At 40.3% G+C, this 22,812-nt stretch overlaps 1 protein-coding gene across 2 annotated transcripts; it reads left to right on the top strand.

The window, feature by feature from the left end:
• The first annotated feature begins 3,906 nt into the window (after positions 1 to 3,906).
• Positions 3,907 to 21,783, top strand: LOC131240904 (proton pump-interactor 1-like). 2 transcript variants are annotated; one of them, XM_058239434.1, is made up of 8 exons: positions 3,907 to 4,072; positions 5,868 to 6,275; positions 6,453 to 6,647; positions 6,735 to 6,914; positions 7,079 to 7,273; positions 20,322 to 20,420; positions 20,514 to 21,035; positions 21,140 to 21,783. In XM_058239434.1, exons 2-8 carry the CDS (start codon positions 5,901 to 5,903, stop codon positions 21,452 to 21,454), a joined length of 1,881 nt encoding a protein of 626 aa, XP_058095417.1. In that variant the 5' UTR covers positions 3,907 to 4,072; positions 5,868 to 5,900; the 3' UTR covers positions 21,455 to 21,783. The 2 variants fall into 2 exon arrangements, with proteins under 2 accessions (XP_058095417.1, XP_058095419.1); XM_058239436.1 differs by lacking the exon at positions 3,907 to 4,072 and adding an exon at positions 5,231 to 5,369.
• The last annotated feature ends 1,029 nt before the right edge of the window (positions 21,784 to 22,812 follow it).

Genomic DNA, 22,812 nt, shown 5'->3' with positions numbered 1-22,812 from the left:
GGCACGTGAATTCAGTCTTATGAGGGCTATGTCAATAATTCTAATCTATGGTATTTACCACACACGCGCATGCCGAGCCGTGCCGTGTTCTTGCACAATGGGACGGGCTAGGCACGGATGTGAGTGTACTCACATCGTGCCTCAACTCAAATCCATAAGTCTTCTTTCTCAAATTCTTTTTTCTTTTTTGGTTCTTTATTTTTAAATAGTCCATTCGATTTAACCAAATATTCCAACACTACACCAATGGAAACAATTGGAATAATGATTTCTACATTTGAAACCTTTTTAGGCCACAATGATATTTAGTCATCTAACCCATTCATAAGGCCCATAGTGATGTTTAATCATCTAATTTGTTCATAAGATCACACAAACATGGACGAAGAAAATATATACATATAGAGAAATGGTCTCCTGCGAACCGTCCCGCAGGCTACTTGGTGCGGTCTAATTCCCACCGCAAAGGAGGAAATCCGATTGCGTACCAAGTAAACTTTGTTGGGCCCACTGTGAATGGATGTGGTTTATCCACGCCGTCCATCCATTTTTCAAGCGTATTTTAATAGTTGAGACCAAAATAGAATCATTTCCAATGCTCAAGTGGACCATAGAACAATAAGAAACATTGGGAATAATAATTTTCACTATTGAAACCTTTCTAGGTTCTACAGTGATGTTTATTTGTCATCCTACCTGTTCATAAGATCACATAGATATGGATGAAAGTAAAACACAAATATTAGATTGATCCAAAACTTGTAGACCCTAAAAAAAATTCAACTGTTGACGTTCAATTCACACTATTTCCTGTGGTGTGGCCCACTTGAGCTTTGGGTATACTTCATTTTTGGGTTTAACCCTTAAAATTATCTGTTAAAATGGATGTAAGGAGTGGATGGAATATATAAATCACGGTGGGCCCCACAGAGTTTACTCAGTACGCAATTCCTTCCCTAGCTATTGAGAGATTGAGAAGTGACGTCACCAAATTTTGTGGCCGCACCCTGATATATGTTTTGTATCCCCGCCATCCATCCATCTAGAGAGATCATTTTAATGTAATATTCAAAGAATGAGTCACATCCAAAGCTCTAGTGGACCCCACCACAGAAAACAGTGGGGAGAGTGGCGTCATCGTTAAGTAGGGATCAGATACTGACAAAGGTTATGTGGATTAGATACTGACAGGTTGAGTAGGGAGACTGGCTACTAAAGTGACATCACCAAGTTCTGTGGACCCCACTATGATATATGTGTTGTATTTACAGAGTCCATCCATTTGGAGATATTATTTTAAGCCATCAGCCAGAGAATGAGGTAGATCTAAAGCTTTAGTGGACCCCACCACAGAAAACAACGAGAAGATTGATGCCCATCGTTAAAACCTTTCTAAGGCCCATCACGATGTTTTTTAGAAATCCAACCTGTTCAAAAGTTAACAAAGACATTAAAGAGGAGAAAATACAAATATAAGCTTGATCGAAAACTTTTGTGGCCTTTAGAAGTTTTTAACGGTGGCATCACTCTCCCCACTGTTTTATGTGGTGGGGTCCACTAGAGCTTTGGATGTGACTCATTATTTGGATATTACCCTAAAATGATCTCTCCAGGTAGACGGATGGCGTGGATACAAAACATATATCATGGTGGGGCCACAAAATTTGGTGACATCACTTCTTAATCTGTCAATAGCCCATCCACGCGCGCAGGATCTCCTGTGGTGAAGGAATTGCGTAGTGAGTAAACTCTACGGGGCCTGCCGTGATTTATATATTCCAGCCACTCCTTACATCCAATTTAACAAAAAATTTTAAGGCTTAAACCCAAAAATAAAGTATATCCAAAGCTCAAGTTGGCCACACCATAGGAAACAGTGTGAATTGAATGTCAACCGTTGAAAATTTTCTTGGAGTTCACAAGTTTTGGATCAATCGGATATTTGTGTTTTCCTTTCATCCATATCTGTGTGATTTTACGAATTGGTTGGATGACAAATAAACATCACTGTAGATCATAGAAAGGTTTCAACGGTGGAAATTATTATTCCCAATGTTTCCTATTCTATGGTCCACTTGAGCATTGGAAATGATTCAATTTTAGTCTCAACCATTAAAATACACTCCAAAAACGGATGGACGGTGTGGATAGGCCACATCCATTCATTGTGGGCACAATAAAGTTTATTAGGTACGCCATTGAATTTCCTCTTTGTGGTGGGAACAGGACCGCACCAAGTAGCCTGCAGGATTGTTCGCAGGACACCATTAGTCATACATATAAGCTTATCCAAAACTTCCGTGGCCTCCAAAAAATATTTCAACCGTGGACATTCAATTCACACTATTTTACGTGTCATGAACCACTTGAGTTTTGGATTAGGCTTTAACCCTTACAAATTATCTAGCAAAACAGTAGAAGGGAGTGATAAAATACATAAATTACGGTGGGTCCAGCAGAATTTACTCGATACGCAATCCGCTCTTCCCAAAACCGGAGTGACCCCTCTGCTGCCAGGTAGGTACTTGTTCATGCTGAGCTATGTGGGCCTCACCGTTATATGTATGTTTTATCCATGCCATCCATCCATTTTCTCCTGCTAATTTTAGAGAATAAGCCAAAAACGAGCTGGATCGAAATCTCGAATCTACCACACCATAGGAAATAATGGTGATTGAATAAAAACTTCCTGGAGCCTCCAAAAGTTTTAGATCAACCTGATGTATCTGTTTTCCCTTCATCCAGGTCTGGGTGACCAAATCAACGACTTTGATGGCAAATACAGTGGACCCTAGGAAGTTTTTTAATGGTTGGAATGCAATCACCGCTTTTTATTATGTTGTGGCCCAACCTATATTTGGATCTGCCTCATTTTTTTTTCTCACAGCGTAAAATGAGCTGGTAAAATGGATGTACGGAGTGGATAAAACACATGGGCCCTCGGCACCAACCAGTACCAAGTCCGATTCCCCCACGAACGTTAGTAGATAGCTTCTCCCCACGAGCGGCCTTCCTCGTAGTTATCGTCCTTTTGAATAGTGGGTCCCATGCTCACCTAACATGTGATCACTCTCACGTCGTGAGAGTGCATGGTAGAGCCGGTACAAATGCGATATGGTAAAGTCATCTTTCCACCGTACATGTGGCAATGTGAAATATCAGTTTTAACCGTTCATTTTCTTTTTCTTAATGCCAATGTCAATTATTCAAAATACCGCTACATTAAATTACTCCAATCATTCATTGAGAGGTCTTCAAATGATGAAAGGTTGACATCTATTGTAATAAAGCAAAGAAAATTAATTCATAAGATTGTCTTGTAAATAAAGTTTTTTACTCACGTTTCGTCCATGATACGGCCCACCAGATGGACAGTTCTGATTTATAATTCATCAGGTCATGTGTACTGTGATGCAATAGCTCAAACGTACTCCGGAATATCTACCGGTTCCGGCGTATATCATGTCTCCTCTTCCTCACCTCATTTCAAACAGTAGTAAATGCTATCTAACGCCCATGGTTCCAAATCAGGGATCTAATATAGTGTGCGTTTAACACTACACATGGGATGAAATTACGTCAATCCTGACCGTCTGTATCGCAGAGGTCAGCGTCAGTATATCTGAGAACCAATTGATCTGAGAGATCCTAACCACACATCAACATGTGGGCATTAAAAGATATTTACAAAGAGAATGTTGATTAGTCCAAAATCTGGAGTCGATTTTATATGATTAATGATCGTCCAACATGTTTGACTTCGGAATGTGATCTATCCAACAAGAGGCCACGATTTGGACAGCCTGGATTGACCCGTCAACGACGTGTATGGTCGAAGAGTCACCACTGTTTAACACTACAAGAAACGGACGCGCTTCTCTTGTGGCCTTTAAAAGAAAGAAAGAAAACAAAGCAGCAGAGACGGCCATTACATTTCCCCTTTGCGGTAAAAGCTTTCTGGTAAGAGATCTTGGATCCTCTAAAAGGGTCGAGATTTGACCTTTCTTTTCCTTTTCGGCCGTATAAAAAGAGGTCGATTCGCTGAAATCGCTTCAGAGATCTTCGATCCGAGGTAAGGATCTGATCTTCCAACGAGAGTCGATTCATTTCTTCTTTTTTCTGGTATTTACAAAAAATTAAAAAAATTTGCGTTTTTTCGATCTGCTCTAGCTTTTTGGATCTTGAATTTGTAGGAAATGGTTTTGTGTTACTTCCTTTTTGTTTCTTGATTGCGAGTGATCAACGAATTTTAGGGTTTTGGATGTTGATTATGATGTCTTGGAATTTGAATCTCGATCTTTCGTCTTTGGTGTCATGGTTTTGATCGCTATGAATCCGATTCATGTCATGGTTCTTTTTTAGATGTTGGATGAATTGTGGCCGCTGAATTCCCTCAAGTTGGGCCTACCTTTAGGGGATCCAGGTCATTGATCTGATCGGCCATGCTTTTGATGGACTGTGCCACATAAATCTATCAGATTGGAAGAACATCGCCTATCAATTGGTGTTATTAAATTGTTATTAATTTGACAGATGAACGTGGAAGGGAGAATGCCATGCATTAGATACCTACGGTCTTTGAATCTGGTTTGATTTTCTGGTGCCATGCTGTTTATGGACTGTGCCACAAAGATCTATCAGATTGGAAGAATCTCGCCCATCAATTGGTGTTATTAAATTGACAGGTGAACGTGGAAGGGAGAATGCCACGCATTAGATACCTATGATCTTTGAATCTGGTTTGATTTTCTGGTGGGGCCCATCAGGTCAATGGTTTTGATCACTGATCTTTGTGCCCTTCTTGCAGGAATGCATGACCGTATCATACAACCAATATCTCAGTCCCATCATCATGCAATCTTCTTTCCTTTGTCTTATCTTTGATTGATCACAAAGAAAAGAAAAGAAAAGATTTTGCTTTAGTTTTTCAGGCCATCATAATAATTCATTTAAATCTTTAGCTGTTTTCCCAAGACTGAAAATTTTATTTTATTTTATATATTTTTTTAATTTCCTTACTGTTGATGTCAATTAGAATGAAACTTTTCCCTAATTATGGAAAGACTTCATTCTATGTCCCAGTCTTAAGGAAATTAACTATCATTTACATCCAGTGGGACCACTGTAAATGGGTCTCTGCTCAATAGGATAATCCTAACCCCATGACTGGTAGCCTACAGAGGGATCGAAAGAAGAGGGCAATATCTAGGTCTAACAGGCCAATGCCCATTGATCAGACAGGATTGTACAGCCTGTGCAAGTTTTGGGCCATGAGATAGCCGTGGTCGTACGGAATGGATTTTAGTTCGGATCACTTTCCATGCGTATGGTGGAGAAGGCGCAAATGAGCATTATTCTATACTGAATCAGTCTGTTTGTTGCATTATGGGACATTCTTTAACTTTCTTTGTACTACATGTGTTTACTTTCCTCAGCCTTTTAAATTATATCTTGCTCATCAACAAATGTACAGTTTGCTGATGTGCAGGACCATGTTTTGGTGGTCGAAACTGTTGATCTGATGCCTTGAAAATGGTCCAGTCTGCAAAACCCCAACCCTTCAGTCGGTGACCTAGCATTAGCAATAGCAATGATGATTAAGAGAACTACAAAACAAGGGATCACATTAAATGGAAAGTGGTCCAGAGATCAAAGGTTTGGAATTCCAAGCTTGGAGATTCGTGGGGCATCCACCATTCTGGGTGTGTCCCATGGTATCAACAGTTTGGTTCATCAAACCATGGTCCCAAATTTACAGAATACTGTGCATCAGCAAATTGTACGTTTGCTGTTGAGATGGACCTAGAATGCCTCATGTTAAAATGATGCTACTTGCCATTACTTATCAGTAATTGGAACTTTTACAGGCTTCTTTCTGCATCAACCCGTTGGTTTAAACCATGGGTGTGGAGATGGTGGGAGCTGATTTTACACAAGGACAGACAAGGGATGGTATCCAAGAAAATGTTGATATTGTGAAACCAAATCAGGGATCAGAACCTGAAGAAACTATCAAATTTGGTATTGTGGATGGTGCAAATGGTACAACAAATGGACCCACCAAGAGCGAAGCTGATCCTGCTAGCAATGCCAACTTCCCCAAGGATGCACTCGACGAGTGGCCTGCACCAAAGCAAATTCATTCTTTCTATTTTGTCAGGTTTAGGTCCTATGAAGACCCGAAGCTGAAAGCTAAACTTGATCAGGCTGATAAGGAGATTCAGAAGAAGAATCAAGCTCGTTTTCAGCTAACTGAAGCAATAAAGGCAAAAAGGGTACATGTCTCTTTATTCATTTTACATATGGAAATTTTGCTTGTTTCACAAATCAGAATGACATACATTGAGTGCTTTTTTGAACTGTGAAAACTTCCCAAAACAGGCACAGGTGTAAAATGGCTGAAATCAAATAATTAATATTGGAAAACATTGAATTTCATTGCATTTGTGCAGTCAGACCGAGCAGCTGTGATTTCACAACTGAAGCCGTTAACTGCAGAGGATAGACGGTACAAAATGATTTTGGATGAGAAGAGAAAGGAATTGGAACCGCTTCAAGCTGCTCTGGGCAAGCTCCGTAGTGCAAGCAACACTGCCAGAGAGAAGGGTGTGGGCTTATGCTCTTCAGAGGAAGAGCTTAATGATCTTGTAAGCTTGATCTGTTGAGCTGTTTTGGTTACATGCTATTTCTTTTGGCATGTCTGACGCTTGTTTGTGCTGGTGCCATTGAGACAGATTGCTAGCTTGCACTATCGCATGCAACATGAGAGCAACACCTTAGTCGAGGAGAAGCAGTTGCTTCGAGAAATCAAACAGCTTGAAGGGACCAGGGATAAAGTTATTGCCAGTGCTGCTATGAAGGCAAAGATCCAAGATTCACTAGGTCAAAGAGATGCTATTCAGGACCAGGTCAAAGTAAGTTCTCTCTCTCTCTCCTCCCCCCCTCCCCTCCCCCTCCCCCCTTCCCCCTCCTCTTGGACCCTTCTATGTAATTCCTATGGTAGGAAGTATGTTTTATTTTGTTGGAGCAAACTCTCAGTTTCTTGATTTCATATATTTGGGTGTTTCTTCAAATGTAGCTTATAGGTGGTAATTTGGATGGGGTGAGAAAGGAGCAGCAAGCAGTTAGGACGAAAATAAAGCATCTAGAGGAAGAATTGAATGCCATAGACAATGAGATTGCTTCCATGCAGGAGGAATTGACAGCTCTGAGCCAGAAAAGGGATAAAGCGTATGAAACACTTAATGAATTGAGAAAACAGCGTGAAGAAGGGGTAATGTTACTTTTCCCTTCTCAGGTTCTAACTTTTCTCACTGTCTGGGATCATGTGCGTTCATTCATATTGGGGCAATGTATTTTTTTAAAAATAGTATTTGACATATATGGGGTTAAGCATATGCAAATATTTCTTTATTCCTAGGATCCCATTGCAAGCTTGCAACCAAAGCTTTGGATGTGTAGATGTTGCCTTGAGTTTTTTTTTTTTTCCCTAGGTGAATCGTGCTTTGATTGAAATGTATTGTATAGACACCAGGTACCATTTGGGGAAGAATCTGATTTGTTTCTTGAGGCATTTTTTAGATTTTTAACTGTTATTTAGGTTTCTGATTCGGATTCATATGGACTAAAGTTTTGCTTTTCGCATTTGTGATAATGTGTGGAATCAATCAATGATAGGAAAAATTATTTGAAAATTATTCTCTTTTTTCTTTGTTCTTTTTTCCCTTTTTTTGTAATTCATAGCACATGCTATTTGGGCCCCTTTTTTCGTATAAGACACAAAATTATTTTTTTTTTGAAAAGCAATGAAAAGAGACTATCCATCAAGGCAATGGATAAGATTTGACAACAAGCAGGGAACACTTAGCTGTGCTTAGCTAGGTCATCTACAATATGATTCACCTCTCGAGGGACTATGGAAAAGGAAATTAGATTTTGCCACGCATTCATCTAATTTCATTTACGCAGAAGAAACGATTCCAATGAGCCATCAAAGAACCGCTCACCCAGGCATGGCTTGATGTATCGTCCAGAACTGGTACGTATTGATGATACATACCAATATCATCCATGAATGATGTGGTTGTATCAGCCCATATTAACCAAAAAGCCCAATGCAGGGGCGATATGGAGCAAAACAACCCCATATTAGTGGTGGTGACCTATATGGCACACTAAAACCGATTTCAAACCATGCACCCAAGTGGTGGCACTTTTTGAATCCCGGAAGTAAGAGGCAATGCTAGCCTTCTTATCCACTCTTAAGTCTCATCTTGACTTCTATCAACTCCACTTGGTTGGAATCCCCAAACTCGCAAGGCCTCAAAAAGGCATGCTTGATCCTGCCTAGGCCGTCCCTGTGGACACCTCTCACCTCCGAGGGATCCGGGATTCAACCATCCACATTTAGCTTCAAACACCTTGCTGGTCTTGGGTCTCACTTGCCAGAAGTTGTGGCGGCTTGCCAATGTCATTGATCACCTTGATCTGATTCTATACAAGGTTTATAAAGTGATACCTTTCAACTCTTTTGCTGAACTTGGCTCAATCAATGAAAAGCTTTTTCTTCTTCATGCCCTTAGTAGACGCCTACACATCATTGAAGATTTGTATGTTTCAGTCCTTCCAAATACCTCATAAAATGCTTGAGGGAGCATTCTCCAAAGAATTCGACCACTAATTCTAAACAAACCAACCCCCAACCTTCGGAAAGTTAGCGCAATGTTCAGAAGTGCTTAGCAAATCCCAAATAGATTAAGGAAGAGCACCAAACCTCTTGAACGAAATTGCAATGGAGGAAAAGGTGATTAACTGATTCGTCTTCTTTTCGTCAAAGAATGCACACATACTTGGGAGACATTTCTGTCTTTCCTTCTTCTTCTTCTTCTTAATCTTTTTTTAGGCTATCAAGAGCAAGAATTTAGTTTGCCATAGCCATTTAGCAAATTGCTTTGGCCCTGGGGGAGTAAGAGAGTCCCAAACTTTAGAAAAACTTGGAGCAAGACAGGCAAAGAGCTTTGGCAAAAGCTTTTGTGGAGAACATCTTGCTCAATGTCGAAGGCCAAATCCTTTTGGTCAATGCTGTTGAGAGGGAAGAGAACCCCTTTAAGGATCAATAGAAGCTTCCACCATTGAAATTTCATGATTTTTGAGGTTCTTCAACTTAGGAACCCTAGCCATAATCCCACCAACAATTTCAGAATGATCCTAAATTTTTATTGCCTTTGCCATAATTGTGTAAAGCCTCAATAATTTATGTCCTAGAGCAAACCCTTTGTTGAAAAGTGAAGGCTTTCCATATATGAGAATCCTTACCTTTAATTACACACCCTAGAATCCACCCACCTTGTTTTCCCCCTTATTTCGTCCTCCAAAGGGCATCCCTTTCTTGACAAAAAATGTTTTTAAGTGCTACCATTTAGAAAGAAGGGATCAATTTCTCTCTTTGATACTGCCAATGATGACCTCCGCCTTCCTCAGACTTCTTGACATCCTCCCAATTAATGTTATGAAATTTAAAACCAGCCCTTTACTTTTTCCTAAGAAACTCCCACTAAAATTCTCAAGTTAAGTTGTAATAAATGTCGGAATTTTGTAAAGAGGGAGATAATAAATTGGGAGGTTAGCTAGAGTTGCCATGAAGAGAATGATCCCCCACATCATTGAAAATGCTTTTGTTTCACTCCTTCTAAATACCCTATAAAATGGCATGAGGGCACACTCCCCAAAGAAATCTACTAGTAATTTTGAACAGACCAACTCCCAACCGTAAAAAGGATATGCCAGTGTTTTAGAAAACTAAACAAATCCCGAATAGATTGAAGGAAGAAACACCGTAAACCTCTCAAATGAAATTGCAATGGAGGAAAAGTTTACTAACTCTTCATCTTCCTGGTAAAGAATGCACCTACATACTTCGAAGGCATTTCTTTAATTAGCAGTTAAGTGAAATATGGAGGAAATTGGTGAAATCTTTTTTTTTTTTAAATCATTTTTATACTGGAAAATTTGTGTTTTTCACTGTTAATTAATGTGGAAATTTTATATATTGATAGGTGTTGACCGATCTATTGATTAGCTACAAATTTTATATATTTATTATTGTTATTTTTTGAAGAGTGAAGAATTTAATTTTATCAACAAGCTTTAGTTCTGACAACAAAAATACAACCCAACATCCTCTAATAATTACAACCAAAATGAAAAAAAACAGTCCCACAATGAGATTGTGGACAACAAACCCTTTACAACCCAAATATAGAAATTACAAAATCTAGATTTACTTCTTGATTCTCATACACCCACTATAAGACCTCTCTCTTGGATTCCTCCACTATTTGCTCCCATGACCGTTGTTCGTTGAGGAAACATTAGCGATTTCATTCTCGCCAGGTATTCCACACAACTGCTAGCAATATAGGTTGCCACGTCACCTGCTTTTCCTTCGGTAGATTGTTTACCATGCCGCTCACAAAGCAAATCTACCACCAATTGTGCCATCACCCATAACACATCAAAGTACGATAAAAAAGTAGCAGGCAATGGATAAAAAGATGGTATAATGATTTTGTATCTCCCTTACAAGAGAGGCAAATATTTGGTTGAATCATAGAATGTTTCTGAAGATTTTTATGGTTAAGACGCGATTACGCCTGACCAACCAAAGAAAGGAAGCAACCTTGGGAGGTGTCCCATAGAACCAGAACGCATGGATGAATTCCTGTCTTCTTGTTGCCTTAGAACCTATAAGCATTATGTAGAATGATTTAACTGAGAATATACCCTAAGACGAAACCTTCCACACCATGGAATCCTCAAATGCTAACAAGTGATGAACATTATGGAGCTGATCCAATAAGTGAGTGCAATTTGCCGCCTTCTTTTCTGATAAGGCTCTTCTACAAGGGGAGACCATATGCCGCTTCTGCCTACCAAGGAATTACATGTGGATACAGAAATGTTCTTCATAGGAGATAATGATGCCAAGGAAGGGAATTCGAGTTCCAATGGTCGTCTCCACACCAAGGATCCTCTAAAAAACAAACATGATTCCCATTTCCAAAGGAGAAGTCCAACCCACCCTTATATAAAGGACCTATCGAGTTTAAAGCCCTCCAGATTTTGGAAGTGCGATAATATGATGATCTTTTTAATCTCCAACCCCCTCATAAACTCCATGCTTGAAATGCAACTATTCCCTCCATAGCCTCCCTTCTTCTGAATTGAACCTCCATTGCCATTTTCCTAGAAGTGCCACATACATAGTGATGCAGGACAATTAACCACTTGCTCTAAAAGCTTGAACTCTTAGAGCACAGTGAATCAATCTCTTTATCTTATAGCCCATGCTCTACATCTCATAGGGTAGGACCTCGGCCAAACCCCCCCCCCCCCCGTGAGCCCCAAATCACATGGGTACCGCCTCACACGAGCCACCCGTCTCACACGGGTGGGGCCCGCCTCTAATGGGCCGCCCACCCCGAGTGTGTCCCTGCATCCCACAGACAACCCCACTCGAGCCCGAAGTGAAAATGTCCTTGCATTAATCACCCCCGGTGAGGAGTCTCGAACACAAGACCTCCCGCTCTGATACCAATTTGATACAAGACAATTAATCACTTGCTCTAAAAGCTCCGAACTGTCAGAGCACGGTGAATCAATCCCTTTACCGTATGGCCCAGGCCCCACATCTCATGGTTAGGACCTCGGCCGAACCCCCCTCGTGGGCCCCGAATCACATGGGTACCGCCTCACAGGAGCCACCCGCCTCACACGGGTGGGGCCCGCCTCTCACGGGTTGCCCACCCCGAGTGTGTCCCTGCATCCCACAGGCAATCCTACTTGAGCCCGGTGTGAAAATGCCCCTACATTACATAGATTTCAAAACTCTAATGCATGTGCCTCATTCTAATATTGGCTTGCAAACCTCCTCCCACTTGAGTAAATGGAATTTCAGCTTTTCCTCTGCCCCTTGCGATAAGAAGTCATGGCTTATCTTTTCTAGCTTATCCAAAATTGACTTCGGGCACTTATATAAAGACATAAAATAGACAAGAAGGTTTGAGAGAGCCACTTTAATAATGCGGGGCCCATCTTTGATGTGGACAGTCCATCATGTGGGCCCCACCTTTGATGTGGACTGCCCATTGTGTGGTCTCCTTCTTTGATGTGGACAGCCCATCATGTGAGGCCTCCTTTGATATAGACCATCCATCACATAGAGAGAGATAAGTAGAAAAGTTAAAAGGAATAAGTAACTTTCATCACATAAGTTACTTTTACAATGTGCGTACCAAACTAACTTAAGTTAAATAGGTAACTTATTAACTTAACATAAGTTAAAAAGTTACTTATTGGGTGGTATCCAAACGGGCCCTACGTGGCGCAAGCTATTTAATACACTGGTTAGAGGACATGAAAAGAACTCGTATTTGCAAATATCCATGGGACTGTTTCCATTGATGAAATTGCCAAAGCCTTTCTTACTAGCATTGATTCCACTCACACACAAAAACTGAGCTGGACACAACCTGATCAAGTTCCTCCCAAAATTCCCGCCTTTTATGGATCACCATCGTATATAACATTGGACAACATCCACAAGAATCCATTGTTCTTGGATAAGAATCTGTCAAAGACTGAGGACCCAATATGTTCCTCAAGCATTGCAATGGAATCTTTGTTCCAGATTGCGAGAATGCTGCCAGATCTTGCATGGCTGGGAGACGACTAGCAACCTGAATTTGAATTCCTCCCCCAACATTCCCTGATCCAATAGTCAGAGAATGCTAAGGCTTCAGTTTCCTGATGAACTTCCTGTTTGCAAGTTGTTTTTCAGTTGTGCCCAGCATAGTGAAAAGTCTCAGATTGGAAATTTCTCCTGAGGTTTTCAGATTTGGAGGTTCTTATTGGAAAAAATGCAACAAAAATAAAGAATTAAAATATTTATTGTGAATTAATAGATAATTTAAAATTTTAAACATCATCATCATCATCATCTAGTGTTGGCTATGAATTTTAGAATTTAATAAATAATGAATTATTTAATATTAGTTTTTTGCATTAATTTCTTGATAAAAATGAAGTCTAAAATCTGTCAATATTTTGAAATTATAACAACCATGCATTTCATGTATTATTTGCGAAAATATTGTGAGATTTTCAAATCTCGGCGACATTTGTTGTACTAGCACCCAACCCTCTAATATTCCAAGACATGTCTTAATTTGGAAAGAAATGATACCCGTACCACTTTTCCTTCCTTTCTTTCTTAATTCATCGAGAAAGAAAGATTGCATACCTCTCTGCAAACGTTTCCATGTTTTCTTTCCCCCTTCTTCGAGGATGAGATTTTGTCTTTTCTTTCCAAGCCTCCAAGCAAATTCTTGTGAGAAATTAGTCATATCAATCAAATTCCCTTTAAAAGCTCCTCCCCCTCAAAGACACGTGCTTGCCTCGTCTACCTAACACAAAAGGTGTTCCAAAATGGTAACGGTGGCTGTAACGGCAACCACCATTACCGTTATGATATGGGTCGTAACGGCCATTACGGCCCTTTTTTATTTTTTGAAAAAACTGTTACAGGACTGTTACGACCTATTTTTTCTATAACGGCCGTTACGACTGTTTCGACCCCGTAATGCATAACGGTTATGACCGTTACGTAACCGATTTTGAATACCTTGCTAACACCTACCGTCACACTGAACATTTAAAGATCAGCCCCATGAACACGTGGCAATAGATGCTTCTTTCCCTTTCCTAGCTGAGCACCATTACCATCCATCTGTCCTGACAATCTGGAACCTACCACCAAGTCATCATTTTCTCTCTTCCTAGTTTACCTTTCCCCTCGCATGGATTCCAGCACGATCAAGTTTAGCGACTTTCTTTTAAACATATTGAGGCTTTTTAGACTTGTTGTTATCTTTCCTTCTTTTTTTTTAAATTATTACTTTTTAGAATCATATCATGCCGTAAGGAGGGTTGTTTTTTTTTTTTTTTTGATAAGGTTATCTTTCCGCAAGGAGTTTCAAGAGGATATGTTGACATGATTACAGATATGTATGAGGACCACTAGGGGGGAGAAAAGTGAGCTTCCTGTTACTTCAGACTTGCACCTAGGGTTGACATTGAGCACTAACCTTTCCGCATTGATTATAGAGAAGTTAATGAGGCATTTGCACGAAGAGACCCCAAGGTATTTGTAGATGACAATTTTGATTTACAAGATGAGGGAGCGTGTAAAAACAAAGTGCATGGGGTACAATTTTAGTAACAATAGGAGTGGAAACAAGGAATCAATTAAGATTTTTTATTTTTTTTTCTTTAGTTGAGAATTTTATTGATCAAAGCAGAAAGCAAGGGAAACAGAAAGTAGGAACAAAACTTGCTTACCCCAAGGCAGCATTGAAATCCCAACTAAAGCTTAAACTAAGGAGCCCAATCCTTGAATATAACTAACACTTTCACAAAAAACCCTGCAATTGAAACACGAACATTCTGAAAGCATTGGTTATTTCTTTCAGCCCACACAACCCATAGGCAACCATGAGAAGTATTCTCCACTTCTTTTTTCCCATTGCTCCTCCTTAGTCCACATGCCAACCACAAAACAAATCATCCATAGCTTTTGGTATCACCCAGGAGATTCCCACGAGCCTAAGAAAGCTCCACCAAATGTCAGAGGAGAAAGGGCGATGTATGAGCAGGTGATCAACAAATTCCTCCACCCAGAGACAAAGTAGGCAAACATTCGGGATTTGCATTCCACTTTTCCTCAAATTATCTACAGTTAGCACTCTATTCCAACCCATTAGCCATCCGAACGCTGCAACCTTTAGAGGCATTCCGTAGAATAATACAGATCGATGTGGCGGCACGAGGAAAAAGTTGATGCTGAAAGAGATATGTACAACGATCGAACCGTAAATAGCCCTAATCCAATCAGCGACCAACACATTGAATCATCCGATGGGGAGGAAATAGACAGAGATAAGAGAAGAGTAAACTCCTCAATCTCTAAATCTAAAAGATTTCTTTGAAAAGGAGGGGATCCAAATTCCTTCCCCACCATTAGACCAGAAACAGTCCATGACCAAAGTGTCAGGATCTAAGGTAATGGCAAGCAATGTTGGATCAGATTCTGCCAGGGTACAATCGCCATACCAAAGATCCAGCCAAAAGCGTATTCTCAAGCCATTCCCAAGATCAGAAGAAATTCCTTCGAACATTGCAGGGGCAAATCTAGTTATGCCTTTCCACAAGAACAATGTGCGGTGAAGGAAGGAATTTATTGGTCTACCACCCTCGAGAGGTAGTACCATATTTCACAACTATGATTTGATGCCACAAGCTCTTAGCTTCATTACCAAACCTCCAAACCCATTTGCCTAGAAGCGCTTCGTTGACCAAAAGGAGGCCCTTAATATTCGCTCCCCCTTCCTCATAAGGAGTACAGACCTCTTTCCAATTAGGTAGGGGGGACTTTTAAGTAGGGGGGACTTCCTTCCATTAGAGGCACCTTGCCAAAGGAAATTTCTTATGAGATTGTCTATTTTAGCAATGGCAGACTTTTTGCACCGAAAGAGCAATAAAAAATAGATTGGCAAGTTGGATAGGGACGCCTTGATTAAATTCAATCCCCCATCCAATGGTAGCAGGTTGAGCTTCCAAGTGGAGAGTTTCCTCTCCATCCTCTCAATAATTTTATCCCACAAGGCAAAAGGGGGCTTCTCAATGCATAAGGGCAGACCTAGGTAGGGTTGGGAGATTATGTACCTTACAACCAAAGGAGCGGCTAGAGAAGTACATACTACCTCAACATCCAAATTTATGCCAAAAAGTTCGCTCTTGGGCAAATTGACTTTAAGACCTGAAACAACTTGAAACCAACAGATTGTCATTCTTAACAATGAGACCATAAATTCGTCTGCCTCACAGAAAAGCAATGTGTCATCCACAAATTGCAAATGATAGATTGGATGATGGAAATTTTCCACATAGAAGCCCTCGAATAAGCCAACCTCCTGCCCCCGAGACAACATGCCACTAAGAGCCTCCATAACCATAACAAAAAGGAAAGGGGACAGAGGGTCAGCTTGACGAAGACCCCTTGTGGCCCTAAAGAAACCAAAATGGGAGCCCTTAATGAGAACGAAGAATTTGGGGGACATTAAACATATTCTTATCCACGATCTCCATTTGAAACCAAATTTCATTCTTTCAAGAATATAATCTAGGAATTCCCAATCCAGATAGTCATAGGCTTTTTCAAGGTTAAGTTTGCACACAATTCCTAGCTCCCTTGGTCTAGCTTGGGAGTCCAAACATTCATTGGCGATGAGAAGACAATCAAGAATCTGTCTCCCTTCTACGAGTGCATATTGGTACGGGGATATAATCTTAGGAATTATCATCCTTAGCCTCTAGCTCAGAAATTTGGATAGAACTTTATATGGACTTCCAATAAGGCTAATAGGATGAAAATCCTTAATATTTTGAGCCCCTTACATTTTAGGAATCAAGGCGAGAAAAGTGCTTCCCAACTCAGTGGCCAACCTATTTGCAGTCAAAGAAATAACAAGTAAAATCAAACAAATCGGATTTCTCTATTTCCCAAAAGGATTGAAAAAACGCAACTGGAAAACCATCTGGTCTAGGGGCTTTATCCCTTCCAAGTCCCCACACCACCTATTTCCCAAAAGGATTGAAAAAACCAATTAGAATTAATTAAGATTGTTGACCGAGAAGTATAGTAAAGTGACTACTTTCGATACCATGGTTGATAATTCTTGAGTGGAGGGAGTGTGAAGGATGTTACACATAGAACTAAAGCTTGGTGGAAGAAATGGAGATGTGCCTCTGGAGTTTTATGTGATCGTTGTATACCAATCAAACTGAAGGAGAAATTTTATGGGATAGAATGTTGGGCAGTTAAGAAACATGTCCACAGGATGAGTATAGCTGAATGAGGATGTTGAGATGGATGAGTGGTAAGACGAGGAAGGATAAAAATATAAATGAATTCATTTGAAGGAACTTACAAGTAGCACCAATTGGTAGTATGATGGCGAAAGTAGACTTAGATGGTTCGGTCATGTGCAACAGAGATGTGCCGGTTAGGAGTGGGTGCAAGTTGAAGTGGCGGAACAGGATTCATGTGGCCAACCCCAATTATAGTAGGGATAAGGCTTAGACAATGATGATGGTGATGAGAATCATACCTCGCCATCTCTTACTCTTCAATGAGGGCTTCAAATTTCTTCCCCATCATTTAAAGCATCAAAGATCCTTGGAGACTCCTTTGTCGACCAGAATCTTGGGCCAGCTAGACCAGATATTGTTGACATCCAGAGAGTGAGGATTGATGTCGACAGTGTGGCCTACACCACCTCCTATGCGTAGGAAGTTCTGCTTGCTCCATACACGAAACTGCATCCCTGATATTGAAACCCAAATCTCCTTGGCCATGCATCCGGCGATATACTTCCATCTGTGCAGCTGCCATTAATAGGGAGCAGAGAGAGAATTCTAGCGCATCTGCACATAAGGGCAAATAAAAATTACTGTTTCTTTCGCTTTCTTTTGACTTCAGTGTTTCCTGCCAATCCCCAATACATATTTACCCATTGTTTGATGCCGCCAATAGAGAGGGCTTCCTATTCGAGGTCAGGCATGTCAAGCAAAACCCTTTCCAGCCAGGGAAGACACTCCGTGACCAACCTTCCATCAATTTGCATAGTCCAGTTACTGGGATCAGGACCCTGCACCTTGTCCTTTGTCAAAGTGCCATCCCTGATTTGGACTCTCCCCTAGTAGAATGTTTCTTAAGGTCCTTTCTGCTCAACAATCCTCCCATGGGAAGAATGGGAAACAGCTTTTCTTCTTTTCTTTTTTCTAGCTTCATGCTTCTTCCCATCTTGGACACAGGTTCTTGCTGCTGCACCTCATTTGGAAAAATAGAGGTTCATTTTCTTCTAGCAGCCTGCCTTCTATCATTGAGGTTATAAATGTCATAATGCATGAAGGCAAAACCCCTGATTTCAAACAATTGTCAGCGCCAAGGAATAACCCCCCTGGCTACTTACTGTATCCCATAGTAGAAAAGGTCCATCTTCATCCAGCCATGGGGAGGATTAGATGAATAAGGAAAATCTCCCTCTTCCATCCTCTGGTTGATCCTCCATTTGGTGGTACTCTTTTGTTCCACTAAACAAGAGGCCATCCTTTGTTCTCCCCCATCCTTTGCTCACTTTTCGAGGCCTTCCACTGCCACATATACTTATTTAATGCTTCCTTTATCTTCCTCAGCTTGTGGTATGGCACAAAAGGCCTTGAAAAGTGATGGCGAACAGCTTGGTGGGTTTTCTATGCCTTTTGTGCTCATGTTTTCTTAAAAATTTGTGGCGATTGAATAATCACAAAATTAGAAAACAAAGACTGTGCAATCAATTCTTAGCAGTCCACTGCACACCCTATCCCTCTTCTACCTTTTTGCAACACAAGCTAGATTGGGAAGCAAAGCATGCTAAACCCTCAAAGAAAATCACTCTTTCAATCCACTTCATAACATAAAGAGGGGTTACAAAAAAAAGACCTTATAGAGAGGCTTGAGAAGCACAAAAAAACATTATGTAATGTGAAATGACCAAAATGCCCGCCTTTGTGTTTCTCTCACTAACACCCCTTGAGTGAGCTTAATTTAGTCTCTGTCCTTTATCTTAAAACATAAACACAATGAATCATTAAATAAGTAACTAGTCACTAGTCAATCCATGTTTGGTCATGTGGGATTCACATGTGTGATCAAGTGCGGTCCACACATGGGATTGATGATCTACTTGCATCAGCTCATCTGCTTGCATCATAGGGTAAAGTTTGTACAAATGTGATGTGTGAAATGGAAGAGAAAAAACATGTCTAGGAAGGAACAAGAAGTAACAGAGATGACAAGAGAAACATGCGGAATACACTCAAGGAATGTTAGGAAAGCTCTAGGAAACATGATGTGAAATGAAAAAAATTATTTCCTAATACCGACCCCAAGAAAACTAGCTTCCCTCTTTTTTTCTTTTCCTTTTTTTCTTTTTTCTTTTCCTTTTTTTCTTTTTTCTTTTTTGGTTTCTTTCTTTCTTAAGGCTACCTTGCAAAATTCCCCTTGTGTTCTTATTTACCCTTCATTCTTGTCTAGATTCCTCATTCTTATTTTGTGGAAACTGGATGGAATTTGTTTTTGCTTACCTGTTTCCTACTTCCAAAATGATTTTGTGAGGCTACCATGGAACATATGTTACTCAAGAAATGCGCATATTTGTGAGGCTGCCATGGAAAATTAGGGGCAGTGTGACAAATATCACCAAGATTTTGAAAATCTCACAATATTATCGCGAGAAATACATTAAATGATATTATTGTCTTTTTTTCAAGATTTCAAAATCTCAGCAGATTTTAAGATATTGCTATTTTATTATCGCAGTATTGGCTAAAAAATAAGTAAAATCATTAAGGAATTTGTATAAATATATTAAATTTTTTTTTTTTTTAATAATTTACAATAAATATTTTTATTTTTGGGCAAGATTTTCCTTATAATATCCCAAGAAAAGCCTCAGAATTTGAGTATCTCCTTAGAAATTTATGGGCCAGGAAAGAGTACTGAGAACGAGATTTGTCACTATTGTAAGGGGGTGAACTAACTAATGTCTACTTAGATGGCTTAACTAATTTATGAAGAAGCCTCCTTTGGCGTCTATCTCAGCTATTTTAGACGACTGACATAAGGAACTGGAACTCAGTTTCAGTGAAATCTGGCAGCTTGGCTTTTTCTCAGGGTGGGTGGCCAATCAGCGGTGGAACCCATAATCCCTCAAATGATGCAACTTGGTCATAAACAGTACGGGGTGAACTAACCAATGTCTACTTAAATGGCTAAACTAATTTATGAAGAAGCCTCCTCTGGCCTCAATCTCAGCTATTTTAGACAACTGACATAAGGAACTGGAACTCAGTTTCAGTGAAATCTGGTGGATTGGCTTTTCTCAGGGTGGATGGCCAATCAGCGATTCAGCGGTGGAACCCATAATCCCTCAAATGATGCATCTCGGTCATAAACAGTAAGTAGGACATGGTTCAACCTGAGAATCAGGCATGGTTGAAACTGCATCCGGGACTTCTAGAATACAGTGGGGTTTACAAAATCTGCAATGATATTGAAATTTTATCATCTAGTCTTGCTCAAGGAAAGAGGGAGGGTTATGGTAATGGATGCTCATGTAGATGTTTTGTTGATATATGCTTTGTTTGTTTCTTTCTGTTTTCAGAATACATACTACTACCAAAACCGTTCGCTCTTGAACAATGCCAAAGATCTTGCGGCAAAGAAGGACATAGCGGCACTGGAGGAGCTTTCTCATGCAGAGGTTGACCTTTCAATCATGTTGTGCTTTTCTGATCTTTTATTCATTTTCTGCTTGGATGGTAGCCATGGGCTGATTACACCTTTCCATGATTAGATGAAGAAATACATGTCACTATGGAACAGTGATAAGGCCTTTCGAGATGATTATGAGAAAAGGATCTTACCATCTCTTGACAGCCGACAATTGAGTCGTGACGGTCGGATGAGGAACCCTGATGAGAAACCAATAGTTTCAGAGCTACCAACTCCTACTGAAACAGAGGCACCACCAGTGAAAGCTAACATAAAGCGAACAAAGGAACCTGTTAATGCCCCTCTGGAGCATGAACCTGTCTCCATCAGTACGGTTCCAAAAGAAGGCATTAATAAACCAACAGATGTGGTAGTGAAAGCAAAGGGGAATGTCTCTGAGGACACTGAGGACTTCTACATGCCTGAAAAGCCAAAGGAGTCTCCGGCAACCAACGGTATTGATGCAGCAAAGTTGAAGGAGATGAAAAGAGAAGAGGAGATTGCCAAGGCCAAGCAAGCTTTAGAAAGGAAGAAGAAGTTGGCGGAGAAAGCAGCAGCAAAGGCTGCTATAAGAGCTCAAAAGGAAGCTGAAAAAAAGCTCAAGGTACCTTATTTTCTTTCCTTTTTTAGTTCTCGAATTTTTTGAACTTGGTTTTGTATTTGGAACTAGAGTTTAATGTACTTTTGAGTCTCCTCGTACATTTGCAGGAGCGTGAAAAGAGAGCTAAGAAGAAGGCAGGGGTATCAGCACCTGCTGCTGATGCTGACGTGGTTGAAGAGGAGAAAGATGCTGAAAATGACCCAGAAAAAACCGAAGCGAACGTTGAAGCTCCAGTTCTGCCGAAGGGTAAAGAACCAAAGGAGACAGTCAGGTTCAGAAACCGGTCGAAAGCCAAGGAGCCACTTCCAAAGGGCATCACCCTAAAGAGGAAGAAGTCGCCTTCATACTGGGTATGGGCTGCTTCCGCTTCTGTAGCATTAGTTCTGATACTTGCTGCACTCGCATACTACTATTTTCTCTGAAAAAAGAAGAAACTAGCATTTGCTTTTAGACAGACAGAGGATGTGGTAGTGGGCCAATTTTCCAGTTGAAGAGATTGTAAGAGAGACTGGCGTGGTCCTTGCACTAGTAATGGACTTTTAAAAAAAAAATTATTCTTTCTTTTTCTTTACATCCTGTGTGAAGGGGATGCAGACAACTGCATTATGTTCCTTATACCTCTTGTAGTGTTGAGATTTAGGCCGACCGAACATGTCTAGGTATTGTGGTAGCTGCTGTGGTTTGTGTTCCTTTGGATATTGTGACTTCATAATCCTTCAATGTTGGACGTCTCTGTTGGTTATTCTTTTCAGATCCACTGCATTTGAAAACCAGTGTTTATCATCATTCAAAGTAAAAAAATTTGTAAGATGGGTAGGATTGTTTAGTCCATCTTCACCTGCTGCCATAATTGACAGTGCTGTCGAGTTGTCAGTTCTATATTAGTGAGAAGCGGTTTAAAGAACTCTATGCATCCCTGTGGTTGTATGATCATTTTTGGTGAGTATATGCACTCTCAGGCCCCACCATGTATGGACCATGCCCTGAAGATGCCCTTGGTAAGAGAAATCTTATCCAAAATTTTCGGCCTGCATCCAGAAATGGTGAGGAGATTCAGCTATGGTTCATATTTGAGTGAAGGAAGTACAAAGGATGGCTTGGATGTTTTAAAGTGATTTTCTGAACCATCCATGTCTATGGTGGATTCCAACAGTCCAGTTGTCCCGATCACTGGACCATTGGCCCCAATTAAACTAAAACAACAGTTGGCTCAAAACTTTTTCTTTTTTTTTCCTTCTTTTAAATGTGTTCATTGATTTTTACGTATTTAACTTTTTAAAATAAAATAAAATTGGAGATTAGTCAAATATCTAATTACCCGGTTGGCTATGCAACTAATATCCTTCTTTTGTTAATATCTGTATTTGACCTATATTCATCTTCTCTGGACAATATTCAAATCTATATTCAAATCTGATATCCAAGTCATACATCAGATACATCAATATGAATATTGAATAATTCTGTACATCCTATCAGTTGCCTTAGAACAAAGTTAATGCTGTAAATAATGAAGTCTTAAATCAAGCAGGAAAATCTGTTTGTTTTGGTGGTTTGTTGTTTGACGGAGGACCGTCTATAGGAGGGGCCCATCGAATGGACGTTTGGTGTTTGTTTGGTTGACAGATTGCCGGCTGTCCTAGTATTCCTCTACAACACCTGTTTCACAGAGCGCCTAAGACATCCATGTTGTATACTTGAAAGCCCCCTCCGTCAGGTGTTTCTTGTTGCTAGTCACTGGAATAAAAAATTCAGACAGATCCACAGCTCAGGCGGGCCA

Source organism: Magnolia sinica, chromosome 3 (assembly GCF_029962835.1).
Source record: "Magnolia sinica isolate HGM2019 chromosome 3, MsV1, whole genome shotgun sequence".
NCBI classification, from domain to species: domain Eukaryota; kingdom Viridiplantae; phylum Streptophyta; class Magnoliopsida; order Magnoliales; family Magnoliaceae; genus Magnolia; species Magnolia sinica.
The sequence above is the reverse complement of the archived record's forward strand: the minus strand, read 5'-3'. Positions and strand labels throughout refer to the sequence as shown.